The 13043-nt window shown below is 49.8% G+C and overlaps 1 protein-coding gene across 4 annotated transcripts in view; it reads left to right on the top strand.

The window, feature by feature from the left end:
* The window catches only part of Snx29 (sorting nexin 29), a 389328-nt gene that overhangs the window by 279871 nt on the left and 96414 nt on the right, over positions 1 to 13043 (top strand). For all 4 annotated transcript variants that reach the window (XM_058578345.1, XM_046440643.2, XM_046440634.2 and 1 more), the window contains 2 exons: positions 10076 to 10131; positions 12672 to 12753. In XM_058578345.1, coding sequence (XP_058434328.1) covers positions 10076 to 10131; positions 12672 to 12753 — 138 coding nt within the window. The remainder of the gene's footprint in view (positions 1 to 10075; positions 10132 to 12671; positions 12754 to 13043) is intronic.

Here is a 13043-nt window from a genome sequence, read left to right as displayed (position 1 = left end):
CTTAACTACCCCACTCTGCAGCCTCCTGGAACACACTTGCCGCCTCAGCCACGTCAGGAGAGGCCGCTGCACTGCCCGCCCTCACCTTGCTCGCCTCCCTGTGCCAGGTGCTGGGATGGAATAGCCCTCCTGGCTCTGAATTTTCATTCCTTCACTGACTCCCTACAAAGCCTCTTGGAGAAGTATTAGTCCCCGCTTTATAATCGAAAAAAAGGAAGACACACCACAGAGGTCACATGCCCTGCTCAAAGTAGTAGAGTCCTAGTGTCAGCCTTGGCCCATCTGGCCCCAGGGCCATGCTCTGGGGAGGCGCTGGGATGCCCTGCCGTGGGCTCAAGTGTACATTGCCTGGCTCCAGTCCTGCCTGTACCATTTAGAACCCTGTGCCCTTGAGCTGGGTGAGCGACAATGATCCTGGTGCCTCTGCTCAGGATGACAGGGGTAAAATGCTTCAATGGGGTCAGGCATTGGGCAGGAGGCCACTCAGTGTTAGCTGTCATGTTTGTTCCTTGGGCTCCTTAACACATGACCACCTGTGTGGGGTCTCACAACAGTACCCTGCTCCCTCCCCATTCTGGAGGCCAGAGTTCTGAAGGCAGGGGTCAGAGCAGGCCTCGCTCCCTGAGGAAGCTCTGGGCAAGGTGCCTCCTCGCCTCTTCCAGCTCCCCTTGGCTCCAGGCATTTCCTGGCTTGTGGCCATGTCACACCAATCTCTGTCACAGTCTTCTTCTGACCTGCTCCTCCATCCTGTATGCCTGTCCTCTGGATAAGGATAGTTGTCACTGGGTATAGGGCCAAATGGAATCTGCAAAGACCCCTTTTCCACATAAGGTCACATTATAAGTTCTGAGCCTTAATATGGAAGTGATCTTTGGAAGCTACGATTCAATCCATTGCAGCTGCTGTTATTGAAAAAAGGAGTTTTTGTTTGTTTATTGTTTTAGAAACAAATAATATGTGGATACAGTCTCACAATACATTCTCAATGTAAATCTTCAGACTTTGAGTTAAAAATCTCTTTGACCACCACCCTGGATTCCGTTCCCTTTCCCAAAGATAACTATTCCAGTGAGTTTGGTGCTCATCCTTCCAGACCTTTCTATTAGGATAGAAAGATACTTGCTTTCATGCAGTTTTTTTTCCTGTTGCCAGGTACCATTATGGGCCTTGTGTATACTGAGGCATCCCTCACCCCAAGACTTTCCTTACAGTTGAGCCATCGACTCTGTTCTGAGAGGGGCTGGCAGAGGGGCTGGTGCAGCATTGACGTTTTGCTGTTGGTGTCCTGCTGCCGCCTGGCTCTTGCCTGGTTGGTGGGCGAACTGCAGCATTTCCCCCTCTGAAGTCCCTCCAGAGTCTCCCCACTGAGAGAGCAGCGACCAAGGGCCTGTTCTCCCCTCCTGCTCCAAATCTGCTTCCCCTCCCATCCTGCCTTGTGAATCGGCCTCACAGCCAGGTCTGTGTGGTTGATTGTGTTGCTGGGTTGTGCGAGGCCAACTCACGTGATCACGTGTGCCTGGGCTCTTTCCTTCAGTCATCTCCCTGGTACTTGCGTGGTTTGTGACTCCTGAGCAGAACTTGGTGCAAGCTTCTGGAGTCTGACTGTGAGTAAGAGGAGCGCACAGGTGTGTTGCAAAGGAGCAGCCGGCCCCTCAGCCAGGGTGAGGGCTGCCGATCACCCCACTGCCACGCCCTCAGCCAGGGTTTCCAGGGCATTTTGATGCTGCAGACCACCGTTGACCCCCTTGAGCTGCTGCTTGCTGAGACCTGCCAGGTGCTGGGTGGGCAGCTCTCCTACAGAAGCCCTGCCACAGCCCCCAGCACAGCTGCTGTTTTACAGGAGGAAAGTGAAGTCAGAGAAGTGTCCACTAGTTGAAGGCCACACGGCCAGGTCACAACTAGTCTTTAAAAAAAATATTCAAAATGAGGAAAGAAATCACAGCAAATCACGATTAAAGAGCTGATACACCACAGAATCCAGAAGAACACAGTTTCAGTAACCACCTGGTGCACTGTCATTCTTTTTCTCTTGAAGCTCTATGCTCCGATAGCCTCTTTATAAGACAGAGCTATTATATCATTTTCTATACAGAGAATAGAAATAATTCAGTTGTTCTAGCCTGGTAGAGCAAAACTTATTTTTTCCAACATCTTATTTAAAAATTTAAAAGCAGTTATGTGAAAGAATTTTTTAGTGAATACCTGTGTACTTGCCACTTAGATTCCACCGTCACATTTACTGTGCCTCTTACTTTGTCCATCCATCATCCATTGTTTGCCTACCACTCACCTGCGTACCCCTCCACACACCTATCATTTCATCATTTTTTAAAAAATTCATTTCAAAGTAAATTGCATACACCAGTACACTTCCTCCAGACACTTCAGGGTCTATGTAGCGCTTTTCTTTATCCCAAGATGTCCCTTTGTGCCCCTTCCCACTGTTCCCCCATGGCCACCCTCCCAGAGTCGACCACTGTTCTGGTTTTTTCCATTATGGACATAAGTTTTACTTCTCATTGAAACTTGCATGGTGGTTCCATTTATTTTTTGAAAGGTTAATAACTCGCACATGATAAAAATTTATAAGGCACAGAGTTTAATAGGAAAAAAAAAGCAAATCTTTCGCTCCCTTCTGACCCTCACTTCTGGCTGCCCTTCCCTCCCAGGCATCCATGATTGGCAGTTTCTAAAATTGGTCAGTGCCCATAGACACACGGCTCTCATCCCAGCACACAGATTGACGTACCTCCTGTTTCCCTGCGAAAATAGTAGCTTTCCTGACACACCGCTTTGCGTCTTGCTTTTGACGTTCTATCCTGGAGACCTGTTAGCGGAGGAGACCTGTGCTGTTCCTTTAGTAGCCACACAGTCTGGCGGTGTTGTATTCTGTGTGGCTATTTCATTACTTATCCCCAGGCTTCCATGCTGTCACTGTGCTGCAGTGAAAGTCCCGTAGATTTGTCTTCGCACATATGTTGTCTGAGCATCTTAATTACTTGGAAAGGAACTACAGGTCCATTCTTAGTAACTCGGATATTTTTCTCACACCCTTCCCTTTCCTTCCCTCTTACAACCATCCCTTCATCCATCTGTCTGTCTGGACATCTGCTCATCTGTCCCTCCAGTGGGAATGTTCATTGAGCAATCGCAGATGCCTGCTGCCATCATGGGCACTCAGAACATCATCCTTGAGACTGTCATTATCTTTTGGGAAAAACAGATGCATCAAAACCGAATTCACAGAAGTTTGATAGCTTGTCTGGGTTTCTGGGATATCCAGCGGATAAAATGAAGATTCTTTAAGGTATTATTTGCCGTTTGCCTACTCCCAGTCAAGGTTTAAAAACCTTGACTGTTTTTAAAACCACATGGATTCGATGCCTCTAACTGTAGATATGTGACAAACAAATTAACAGACAAGCATGGAACCTGGGAAGTGGTCCAGACCCAGGCCAGCTGCCTCCTGGAGGCAAGGATTGCACATGGCCAGCCTCACGAGCAGATCAGCAGCCCAAGCCTGGTCATCCCAGCTGGAGGCCAGAGCCATGCCATTCCACACTTTGTTCCTTGTTGCAAAAGAACATGAGAAGACAGGAGTGCTGGGGTGGAGAACAGGCACCATTTTTGGTAGAGAGCTATCTGACTTAGGGAAGGCTGTTGGACAACAGAGACAAGAGAGAAAGTGACTGGGAAACACAAGTCATGGGCCATTTCATGGTTGGGGACAAAGATTTGCTGCCCTGTTGTGTCTTCCTTCCTGCTTTCTTTTGAGTGGTGGATCTGAGTGCCCTGTTGTTAGAAGAGAGGAAGTAAGATTCTTTCTTTGTGAGTGTGGTTTTTTTAAATCTCCAAACTAACTTATTCTTACCATGCATGAAGATTTTGAGTTTGCTACAAAGCAGTTTAAAAATTGATGGACGTTTCAGTGTGGAAACTGAGCTTATATGATGATTCATTCATTGAATCAGTCATAGTCAGTACCCACAGCGTGCCAAGTGCTAGGCCAGCTGCTGGGTGTCACGGAACTGGTAGGCATGGTGAGCATGGGGATGGGGAGCCTGCTGTCTGACTGCAGAGGGGTCCAAGGCACAGCTCAGCATGGAGTGATTACAAGCTGAGGATTGTGGGTGGCAGAGGGTGGCATTGGGAAACCTGTTTAGATGTGGTGGTTAGAGAAGGGGCCTCCTAGGAATTCACATCTCAGCTGAGACTGAAGAATGAGACCTACTGGCCTCGAAAAGAGAGGGGAAGACAGGGTGAGGACAAGAGGGAGTGTAAGAGACTTGTAACACTGGCCACAGGTTCCACGATGGTCAGAGGGAGGAAATGGGTGAAGGTGTTGTATACAGTAGGTGCTCAAACCTTGTTGGTCAAAGCCCTCTTACCTGTGTTGTTGATTTTTAAAATGGCAGCAAAGACTGTGGTAAGCAGGGAAGAAACCAGGGCTTGCTGATGCCTAGTGACTTCTCTATGCTGTGGCAGGTGCCCAGGAGTAGAGCTCAGAACACCCAGGTAGCCCTGTCCCTGGGAACTGCTGTGCTCAGCTCAGGGTCTGGAGGCATTGACTGTGTGGGCAGAGGTCAGAGAGGACCTGGTCAGAGGTCTGGCCTTGCTCTCCATGCCTGGGACCTACCCAAAGCCATTCTGCAGTGACAAAAACAAAAGACTTAGGGTTTTCAGCCACTGTTCACCTGTGGACATCTGCTCTAGAGCGGCAGCTCCCCTCAGATGGGCTTCACCCTGTTGGAGGTGCTTCACCAATACCAGTTGGGTTCTATGATCTTCCGAGCCTTGTGGAGGCTAAGTACACAGATGGAGGCCTCTGCATCAAGGGGCAGCCTGGCGTGGTGGGTAGGGTGCTCTTCTCTGGGCCCACACCTGCATTCGAGTCCCATCTCTGTTGCTCATGACTCCAGTGGCCTTGGGCAACTTCTGTGGGCTGTCTTTGTTGTGTGTCAAACCTACCCCAAATTTAACAGCTTAAGTGTTTTAAGTTTTCTTAAATGATTTTGTGGGTTGACTAGGCTCAGCTGAGTGGTTCTTCTGCTTCATATGGCGTAGACCAGGTGCAGTGATCTGGAGCCGCACGGAACTGGATGTCCAAGATGGCATCCTTATTCATCCGGCCGTTGTTGCTGACTGTCCAATATGATGTAGATGGAATTATGGACCAGAATTCCTCATGCATCCTACCCCCACCTGGAGATAGTTGAGCACTTGAAATTGCTGAGGCTCCTGAGCAGGCTAGGAGACTGGGTGGGTTCCTGACAATATTCCTCCTCCTGTTTATTCACATGGAGCCCTCTTGTCCTGCCTGTGAGTGGAGGTGACACCTCTGCCCACAGGCTGTTGAGAAGAGGACCTGGGACTAGCTGTGACATGAAAGCACTCAGCTGGGGGCTGCAGTTGAGTGCATCTCCGAGGAGGGAAGGCTTTTGCCAGCCCTGTCCAGATCCTGATTCCACCCAAGGGAGGGAGCTTGCTTTTTTTGTCCATGGATTTGACAGATTGGCTGATGTTCCTTCCCTCCCCTCCCTTCTCTCCTCCTCCTTGCTCCTTCATAAGCATTTATTAAGCAATGGACGATCCTCCACTTTGATAGAGCTGTAGAACTTCTAGGCTCTGCCCAAGTTTGGGGAAGTGACAAGCATGGTGCAGGCTGAGCCAGTGCTGGAGTCCATGTTGACGTGGGAGTCGGAGCTCGAGGCCTATGAGAGAGCTGCCCTCATGGCCCGTCCCTGCCTCTCAGGCCCAGGGAAGCCCAAGTCAGGAAGGATCGTGGAAACCACTGTTCCTGCACCAGGAGCGAATTCTTCACAGATCTCTGCCCTTCCGTGTCCTCACACATGCAACGCTGTTGCCGTCTGCTCCAGGAGGATCGAGGACTCTTGCTGCCCTATTTCCCTAGTACTGGGCTCTGCTCTCCCTGTACCCAGCTATTGCCACATGATTGCACAGACCACAGGCAGAGGGGGAGCTGCCCATTTCTTTATGCCCTGTGTGGAAGGTGAACCAAGAGAAGGCCGCGTCCCCGAGATGAGTCCTTCAAGATCCTCCAGACTTCAGGAGGCCATAGGGCATGTTGGTGGCTAATATCAATAGAAAGTTGATTTTTTTTGTACAAAATAGTCCCTGCCCCACCCTCTTTTATCACCAGCATATGAAGTAGAGGAAGCTTTCTGGATGTTTGCTGTGGACTCCAGGGGAGCTCTGGCGCCATTCTGGGCAGGCAGCAAGAAGACAGTTGTAAGATGCTCACTGAGCCTGGTCTGCCACTGTCACCCTGCTACTGTCCTGGAGCCTGGCCTCATGCTCCGCAGAGGCTTGCAAGTTCACGGGTTCTTCTAAACAGCCTCGTGGGCACTCGGGTAGACACACAAACATCTGGCTTGCTACTCCCAGTAAGGTCACAGCATTAGCAGAAAAATGTCTAAATCAAAAGGACTTGGCCCCAGACCTATGCACTTGCCATCTAAGATTCTCCAGAAACCAGCAGCCTGGAGGGGAAACTGATCTGGACCTTGAGTTGATCCATTTGGAAGAAGCTGTTTGTTGCTTGTAAAGTGATGTCTGTCAATAAGATGGCCGCCCTGTCTGTCTCTTCCCTCCATCCCTTTGGTTGCCCTTTGTTTCTGCTTTGTGGGATGCCTATGCTCAGGTGCTTGGGAATGAGGCCCCTGGGGACAAGCTCTGTTCCCTTTGTGTTTGGGCTGTGGCTGTGCTTAAAGGAGGTGGTGTTTGTGCATCATGAGGGAACTGGTGTCCCCAGAACCTGTGAGTCCCTCCTCCAGTCTGATCCTTAATCCACACACCATGCCCAGAAGAGCCTGCCTGGCCCCAGGTGCAAGGGAAGATTCAGACGTTCGATGGCCGAGCGCTACCTACAGTCCTGCTGAGGAGCAGATGCGCGCCCCTCCCACTGGACTCCATGTGGGTGCACAAGGGAGAGAGGAGGGTGGTGTCTGGAAGGCCACGTGGGTGCAGAACCCTGGCTCCATCCTTTTCCATCCCTGATCAGTGAACGCCAAGGCAAAGCCCCTTCCATCTGGCCTTCTGCATCTTGGTGAGATGCCTGGGGTGGGAAAGAGATGTAGAAACCACATGACGCACACTGAGCTTGCTCCAGGACGTGTGTCTGCCTGTGGCCACTCAACTAACACGTCCTTGATGTAGAAAATGCTGAAAAGTTCCAAATCTAAATCACAGACTCGTCTCTCAGAGGCAGCTGGCTTCTTTCCTAGATGTGGCCCCTGTCATCTGGCATCTCTCTCAGATACAGCCACTGTCGTCACCTGGCTTCTTAGATAAAGCCACCATTGTCACCTGGCTCCTTCTCAGAGGCAACCACTGTGTCATCTGGCTGCATCTCACCCCAACCCTGTCGACACCAAGTGAGCTGGGGACACACTGGGCATTTGCAGTCTCTAGCTGCTTGTTATTAAACAGAGACTAGAGTTTTTTATCTCTTTCGTGAAACATTAATCAAAAGCACTCTTTTGGGGGAAGCTAATACATTTGTATTAAATTTCTTTAACTTCCTTCACAACTCACATGCCATCAGAGTATTTGCGAGTAGCCTCATTCCCAGTGCTGTGCTCTCAGGCCCTGCCCCTGGACACCCCTTTCTTTGGTCTCTTGGATTCACGTCTTCAGCTTTTTGATGCAGAAACAGGTTCAGTGGGATCGTCTCACTTCCCCACGTCTGCCTCCGAGGCAGCGTTCTGGCCCTAATCTGCACCCTGCTTTTGCTTCCCCTACTGATCTATCTAAGATGTCTTTTCATAATAACACAGAGAAAGCTAGTGCATTCTTCAGAAGCATGATTACATTTTTTTAAAGTAATTTAAGCCATACTTTTTTTTTAATCTTACGGAAAGAGGAAATGAAAAATGGGCCTTTTTCCTCCCAATCTCACCCCTAATCTGTTATTGGTAATAGCCATTTTTCCTATTTATTAAGTATTTTTCCAGAATTACTTTTAGGTCTGTAGCCTCAGGAATGTGTGTGTGTGTGCAGTGTGTCTGCACGCACATTCACACGTGTATGCAAAGCCTATTTGAAATTTCTTCAACCTGGCCATCTCATGTGGACATCATAATTTCTTGAACCACTTCTCTGCAGTTGGATCTTTAGATTGTAATCTTTTTCTTTAAGTTCTTTAAGCAGTGTAAAGAGGGATGATCTTTGACATAAATTTTGGTGGTGTCTTTGGGTTTCTTATAGATGAATTTTGTTGGTGGGTTCCTGGGTCACAGGACATGGATATTTTATTGGATCTTGGTACATGCAGCCTCATGTTTCCTAATATTCCATCTCTTTGCAGTCAGCTGTTGGAAAGTGGTGGTCACTGCAGTAGCGGGTTGGCACCAATGCCCAGCCCAGCAGATCCCTGGACCCCTGGGATATAAGACTGTAGGAAACTGGGGCTCTGACCAGAAGCAAGGCAGGAGCCTCCTGGCTGCTTTGCAGGAGTCCGTTCGCAGTGCCATCACAGGGACATCTGCCTGCAGCCCAAGCTGATGGCTCAGCACAGATGTCTGTGGAGGGCTCAACCTAGTGGCTCTCCCTGTGGCTGCCATGTACAGAGGGAAGGCCCCCTTGAGCTAGCCAGCCAGGTTCTGTGTCTGAACACACTGCTGAAGGGTAAAGAACACACGACCCTGCCTTCACAGGTGCTGCTATCAGAGCTCAGAGATACGAGATCTTTCTCCCGGCAGGCTCTACTCTGGGTATCTTACACATAACAGCTCACTCTATCCTCAGGACAACCCCATGTCACTGTTACACCCACCTCACAGTTGAGAAAAGAACAACACAGAGAAGTGATTTGCTCTTAGCCACACAGGAAGAAGGGGTCTGACCCTGGGCCCAGGCTCCATATCCACTGCACTCTCACCCTCAAAGCCAGAACCTAGTTCTTCAAGAAGAGCTGCTTCACGTCCAGCCTTCCGCACAGGCCGAGGGGCTTCAAGCCTTGCCTTTGAGCTGGTTTTCCTCTTTGCTGAGGGTTCCTGACAGAGGAAACTTAGAAGTCTTAAAGGCCTGGGTTCCTGTCTGCTTCCTGATATGATCTTGGGCAAGTTACGCATCCTTTCTTGCCGCCTCCGAAAAGTTGGGGGATAACACCCGTCCCTGGGGTTGTTATGGAATTGGCAAGATTGTGGATAAACTGAAGTCCTGAGAAGTGAAGGTGTGAGTTCAAGGGTCTCTCTTTTCCCCTCACTACCTTATGTTCTTCCCCATTCCATTGGGTTCCCCTTAGCCTTGGCCCACATCTTAGAGCCCTAGCGGATTCAGTTTCTCAAGGAAGCTCCTTTCCTGGGTTTTGGAATAACATCGCTGTTTATGGAGCATCTACTGGTGCTGAGCATTTTGCAACCTGCTTTATAGAACAATTGTGAATCCTGGGACAGTCCTGAGGATTGGTTTCCCTGGGACAGAATCAAGGCTGGAAGGGTGGGGCTCACTCGGGATCCCACAGGCTTTTGAGTGCCTGCTGGACCCTTGTCTCCATCAGCATCCCTGGGCAGCCCTGGTGGGGACCATTGTACCTTGAAGCCTGGTTTCTCTTACCCCATCACATCCTCACAAGGCCCCTCTGAGTGAGGAGAAGCCAGGTGCTGCCTGAACTTCTCATACATTGTGGGGAAAGGTCAGGGCCGTTTCAGGGTAGACATTGGCCTTTGGTGTTTGTGTGTCTGTGTGATGCCCATCATGGTGACAATGGATATTTTCCCCATCACCATCTGATATCTTGCATCTCAGATCCTAATTAGCCCTTTATAGCTCCAAAATTACACGCTTTTACATGCCTGTGATTATCTCAATAGGATTAGCAGTCCTTTTCCTGTAAAGATAATTGAGATGGCTCATGGTGCATATTTTATTACTGCAACATTATCTCCAGCCATCCCTGCACAAAATCTCTCACTATTTTCTAGTAACTGCTTCTTCACCTCATTCTGAACAGGAAATGTTCGGGAATCATTGCGAGGCAGAAATTGTCCGTGATTATGCAAACCATGGTAACCATATGCATTTTCTCTCTTCCTCTCTCCTCCCCTGGTGGCAGGTGCCTGGAGATTTGAGTCAAACATCCGAAGACCAGAGTTTGTCGGATTTTGAAATGTAAGTCCATGGCATGTGCTCACGAGGGGTACTTTAGAGACAGGACTCTGTTGCTGGCTCAGGTCCCAGAAGAACCCCCGGGGAAACAGAAATCACCATTAAGCCCACATCAGGTTGATTCGGTTGTCATGGAGGGTGCTTCTCCCGCAGCCCGGGCCTTCTGGTGTTTTTTATCTTCCCCTTGGGTTTTTGAAAATCTTTTTCCCTGGCTGACATTTCAGATTTGGAAGGTGTCACATAAAATTTTGAATTTTAAAAATTTCATTTGAAAGTTAGATTCCTGTGCCTGTGGCCACAGTCCCCAGGGCAGGGAGCAGCTGTCCCCTTTACACAGGGCAGTGCGCTGAGTCGGCTGTACCCCTCGCTCTCTGTCGGTTCACCCAGCAGCCCCTTGTAGGTATTGGTATCTGCATCTCCTGGGTCATGAGCCTCCCATGATCTGTGCACAGCTCTGATTCCATTTGCCTCTTGATACCCTAGAGAAACCATTGGTCTTGAGATGATTTCTATTCAGGTTTCCTTGGGTTTGGGATGTGGTCTGAGTCCTGGGTTAAGGGCCAGGCAGAATCTTCTTCCCTGTCCTTCAGATGTGGCCTGTTGAGGAAGGTTCAACCTCCCCTAACTCAAGCCCAGGAGGTGGAGGCAGCCTGGGCAGCATAGCAGGACCCTGTCTCCAAACAAAAAGACAAGGAAAATAGAAAATGTAGCTTTCTTCTCAGAAAGGGTCAAACAGGAAAAGTCACTTCTGAAGGGGGAGCGCAGGGCAGGGCATCAGAAAGAACATTTTTCGGAGCCAGGCGACCTGCTTTGAAACCTCAGTCACTGAATCTCTCTGGGACTTGAGGTGAAGCTCCTGATACCATCCTTGCAGGGTTCTGGTAGCCATTTGAATGAGATTATAGAAAATCCAGGGCACCAAGGGGTTCCTTATTGCTGGGGGGCCCACCATGGGAGGGGGGTAATATCTGGGTGGGCAGGGAGAGGAGGTGAAGGATGGAAGTCCAGGTTGAGTTGCTTCCCATTGGCCTGTGGGTGGCAGTCAGCAGGAAGAGGCTACTAGAATGGCTACTGGAGGAGACAACTATGGTGGGAGAAACTGGGAGGAGCAGAAGGTGGGAGGGTGTTCCCAGAGACCAGTCATTGGTGATGGGGAGGGCCTGGGGAACTACGTCTACCGAACACTTGCTGTGGGCAAAAGTCCTTCATGTGTCCCATAAACAAGGCACTCGCAGACCTCTAACTCCATCTCCAGCCCTGCCCTCTCCCCTCCCTGCACACCAGATGGTTCCTCTCCTGTAGCCACCGGTCTCCCCACCACCAGGACTGCTGTCTTCTTCACTTAGCCCACGCATGCCAGCTTTTCCTTTGTGCAGGTGCTGCTCTAACTGTCCCACCACACCTCTCAGAGGGGTGTCGTCTCACAGATGACAGGCTTGAGCTGGGGTTCAAACTCTCCTGATCCGGTCTTCGCAGACGTTAACTCCCCTGCCAGAAGCAGCCTTCCAGCTGCAACCTCTCCTCAGCTTGCCAGACTCTGTCCCCATAGCCTGGCCCAGATGGCAGCACACCCCCTGGCATTCACTCTCCTTAGATCTAGTAGCACTTGGTGACACACCAATGCTAATTAAATAATTTCTATGTAACAACATTAAGCACGTATGCACCTAACATCAGAGCCCCAAAACATTTGATGTAAAAATAGAAATGAAGGCAGTAACGGGTACTTCTATTATAAGAGTTGGAGACTTCAGGACCCCACTTTTACTGATAGATAAGACAACCAGACAGGAGGTCAGTGAGGAAACAGAACACTTGAACAACACTGTGGTGAGCTACAGCCGTGGCCACGGCCATGTATTTGAATATCAATCTTGCTTCATTAGACCCACAGACAGTGTTTTTGGAAAAGTCGAAAGAGTACTTGTGCCTGGCATCCTGGTTTTCCCACTTGTTACTTTCTGGTATCCTTCCCACCTCCTGCCCCAAACAGCAGTCACTCAGAGTGTTGGTCTCCTGAGCTCTTTTGTGGAGTCTCACATGAAATGGGGGTGAGAGTTTGAAGTCAGTGCAGTGAAGAGACAGTGTGGCTCCACAGGGTGCTCTAAAGCTGTTGGTGTCCTTCTGCATGGCTTCCTGTACATCCCTATTGCTGTCCCCAAGGAGAGGTGGAGCCTGAGCATCAGACACATCCTAGGCCCAAGGCATCTTCTGAAGGCCAAGGTCCCTCAGTAGGCAGGAATGGAAGGGCAGCTCTTTCTCATTTCAAAAAATAAACTGCATGTGTAAACTTACAACATAAAACATGTTATATAAATTTATATGGTTGTATATATTGAAAACAGTCCTGGGAGATGAGGGGTGGGACTTGAACTGGTCCCTAGGTTCACTATCAAGCAATACATGTTGTATGAATTTTTTGTGCAGAATTTTAGAGGAGAAAATTGTTTCCTGTGCTGGTTTCTGTATAGTTGTTGGTTTCTATAAGTGACAGTGGCCACTTGTTGGTTTCTGTAAGTGACAGTGTGATTTCTCTTGGTCAGATCTAACCGGGCGCTGATCAACGTCTGGATCCCGTCGGTGTTCCTCCGCGGCAAGGCAGCGAATGCATTCCACGTGTATCAGGTGAGCTCGGGGTTCTAACGCCAGCCCTGTTTGTTAACCAGGTGCTGAGCCCCCTTGGGGCTGGGGTGCTGTAGTAGGAAGGAGGCCACAGCCCTCCAGCCGCCCTGAGGAGGTGTGTGTGGCCCTTTGTCCATGAGGAGGAGTAGGGGAGAGCCTAGTGCCAGTTGAGTCTCCCAGGGTGACAGCTGCTGAACTGAGCTCAGGCTGCTTGAGCAGACGTGGGGATCTGTTGGCTGGTGTGGTGGTGACAAGTCCTGGGCTAGGTCGGGCCTCAGGCATGCTTGGCCTGG

Source organism: Marmota monax, unplaced genomic scaffold (assembly GCF_021218885.2).
Source record: "Marmota monax isolate L192 unplaced genomic scaffold, Marmota_monax_Labrador192_F-V1.1 WCK01_AAM20220418_F8-fsc00035, whole genome shotgun sequence".
NCBI classification, from domain to species: Eukaryota; Metazoa; Chordata; class Mammalia; order Rodentia; family Sciuridae; genus Marmota; species Marmota monax.
The sequence above is the reverse complement of the archived record's forward strand: the minus strand, read 5'-3'. Positions and strand labels throughout refer to the sequence as shown.